This window comes from Alligator sinensis, unplaced genomic scaffold, assembly GCF_000455745.1.
Source record: "Alligator sinensis unplaced genomic scaffold, ASM45574v1 scaffold274_1, whole genome shotgun sequence".
Classification (NCBI taxonomy): Eukaryota; Metazoa; Chordata; order Crocodylia; family Alligatoridae; genus Alligator; species Alligator sinensis.
The window spans coordinates 1854075-1855731 of NW_005842124.1; the positions used below are offsets into that span (position 1 = coordinate 1854075).

Consider the following 1657-nt stretch of genomic DNA (forward strand, 5'->3'; position numbering starts at 1 on the left):
GACTTGCCAGCTTTTCGGCGGATGGTGAAGGTGATCAGCTCGTGGTCGCTGTCACCCAGCTTCCCACTGATCACTAGGTCGCCGACTAGGTCATCCCCAGTAGCCAGTACCAGGTCAAGCAGCGCTTTGCCTCTCGTTGGCCCATAGACTTCTTGAGTCAGGTAGAGGTCATCCATGCACGAGAGGAAGCTTTGCGACTGCTTTTTTGTTTTAAAAGCTTTAAATGTTTTGTCTACATACCTCTAGGTACCAGGCGGCTTGTCAATGCTGAGATGCTGTGGCAGATGGAGCGTCCCAGAGCAGCGTGGGGGTGGGGGGTCCCCAGAGCACTCAGTAGCAGACCTGAAGTGGACCAGAAGCACTTCCAGCCCACTTCTGGGTCCGCTGGGGGGCTCCTCCGTGGCTGCCTGGGTGGCGACTGGTGCCTCCTGGGTCTGGGGGGGGGCACCTGGGGTCCCCCTGCAGCCAATCACTGAGCCCCAGCATTGCTGATGTTAATGAGCCATGCCTGGAACCTCGAGATATGTCGAAAAAACATTTAAAGCTGTGTCTGTCTGAATCGCTGATTCTCCGAATCAGCATTGAATCTTCAAATTTGGTTTTGGCTGAATTGAATTGGGGACAGTGATCCAAATCAACGAATCGAGTCACTGTCCCCAATTCAGATCAAATCCAAATCGAATAAGGCCTGCTTCGCACACCCCTACTGCATTCAAGCTTGGAAAGTCAACAGATACCAGCTGTTTTAGAAAAAATGGGTAGGGATATCAGTGTCAGTGATGGTAGGCCTTTAATGAAATTATGAAAATAACCTAAGTTGGGCACCCAGAATCAGAAGGCCCTTTTGCAAAATTTGGCTTTTATCTTTAAGCTTATGTGGTGATATTTTAAACTAAGGTAAATAAAAAGGATTCAAATCTGAAAAAGTATCAACAATCACTGTATCCTGTTTCTTTGTTCCATTTACAGTTAAATATAAAGGATAGTGATGCTGACATCATTGACAAATTTCAATTTTTCAGGTTTCAGTACTTAGAATTTGATTTATTCTCAGCATTGATTAGAATTTTTAATGAATCTCAATTAAACAATACAAATATTTATGAATTAACATTCATGCATACCAAGAGTTTCCCTTGCAATTAGTTTTGCCAGTTCTTATGCGGCTTATATTTCTTCATAGATGATGTGGATGCCACGCTGTGGACTGACTTAAGCACAGATACACAGGAGTTTGAGGCCGAATCTTGGAGTCTTGTTGTGGATCCAGCATTTTGTAGCAAGCAAGAGAAGAATGTTATCAAAAGACAGGATGTAATTTTTGGTCAGTATTTCAGATTCTCATGAGGCAGAAAATAGCTTGGCACAAACTTTATGGAAAGATGTGCATGTCATTTGATCAGAATAAAATGTCTAATGCTTAAAGGTTAAGATGGGTAATGAAGAACATTTTAAAAAGGATACTTTGCCACAAATAGAGATGATCTCTAGAGCTAAGACTGTTGGAAAAAGCTGCTTGCAAAGATTTGTTTGGATTTGAAAGTGAATTTCACAGAATGGACAAATGAAAAAAGTGCACTTGTGGGACTGGGGTTTACCCCATATCAACTGCCTGCTGTTACCCTGGTAACAGGGAAAGTACAGAGTTAAGTTTCCC

At 43.1% G+C, this 1657-nt stretch overlaps 1 protein-coding gene across 8 annotated transcripts in view; it reads left to right on the forward strand.

Moving 5' to 3' along the window:
- Window positions 1-1657, forward strand: part of ARHGEF28 (Rho guanine nucleotide exchange factor 28) — a 220597-nt gene that overhangs the window by 162252 nt on the left and 56688 nt on the right. For all 8 annotated transcript variants that reach the window (XM_025205648.1, XM_025205646.1, XM_025205647.1 and 5 more), the window contains one exon: window positions 1184-1324. In XM_025205648.1, coding sequence (XP_025061433.1) covers window positions 1184-1324 — 141 coding nt within the window. The remainder of the gene's footprint in view (window positions 1-1183; window positions 1325-1657) is intronic.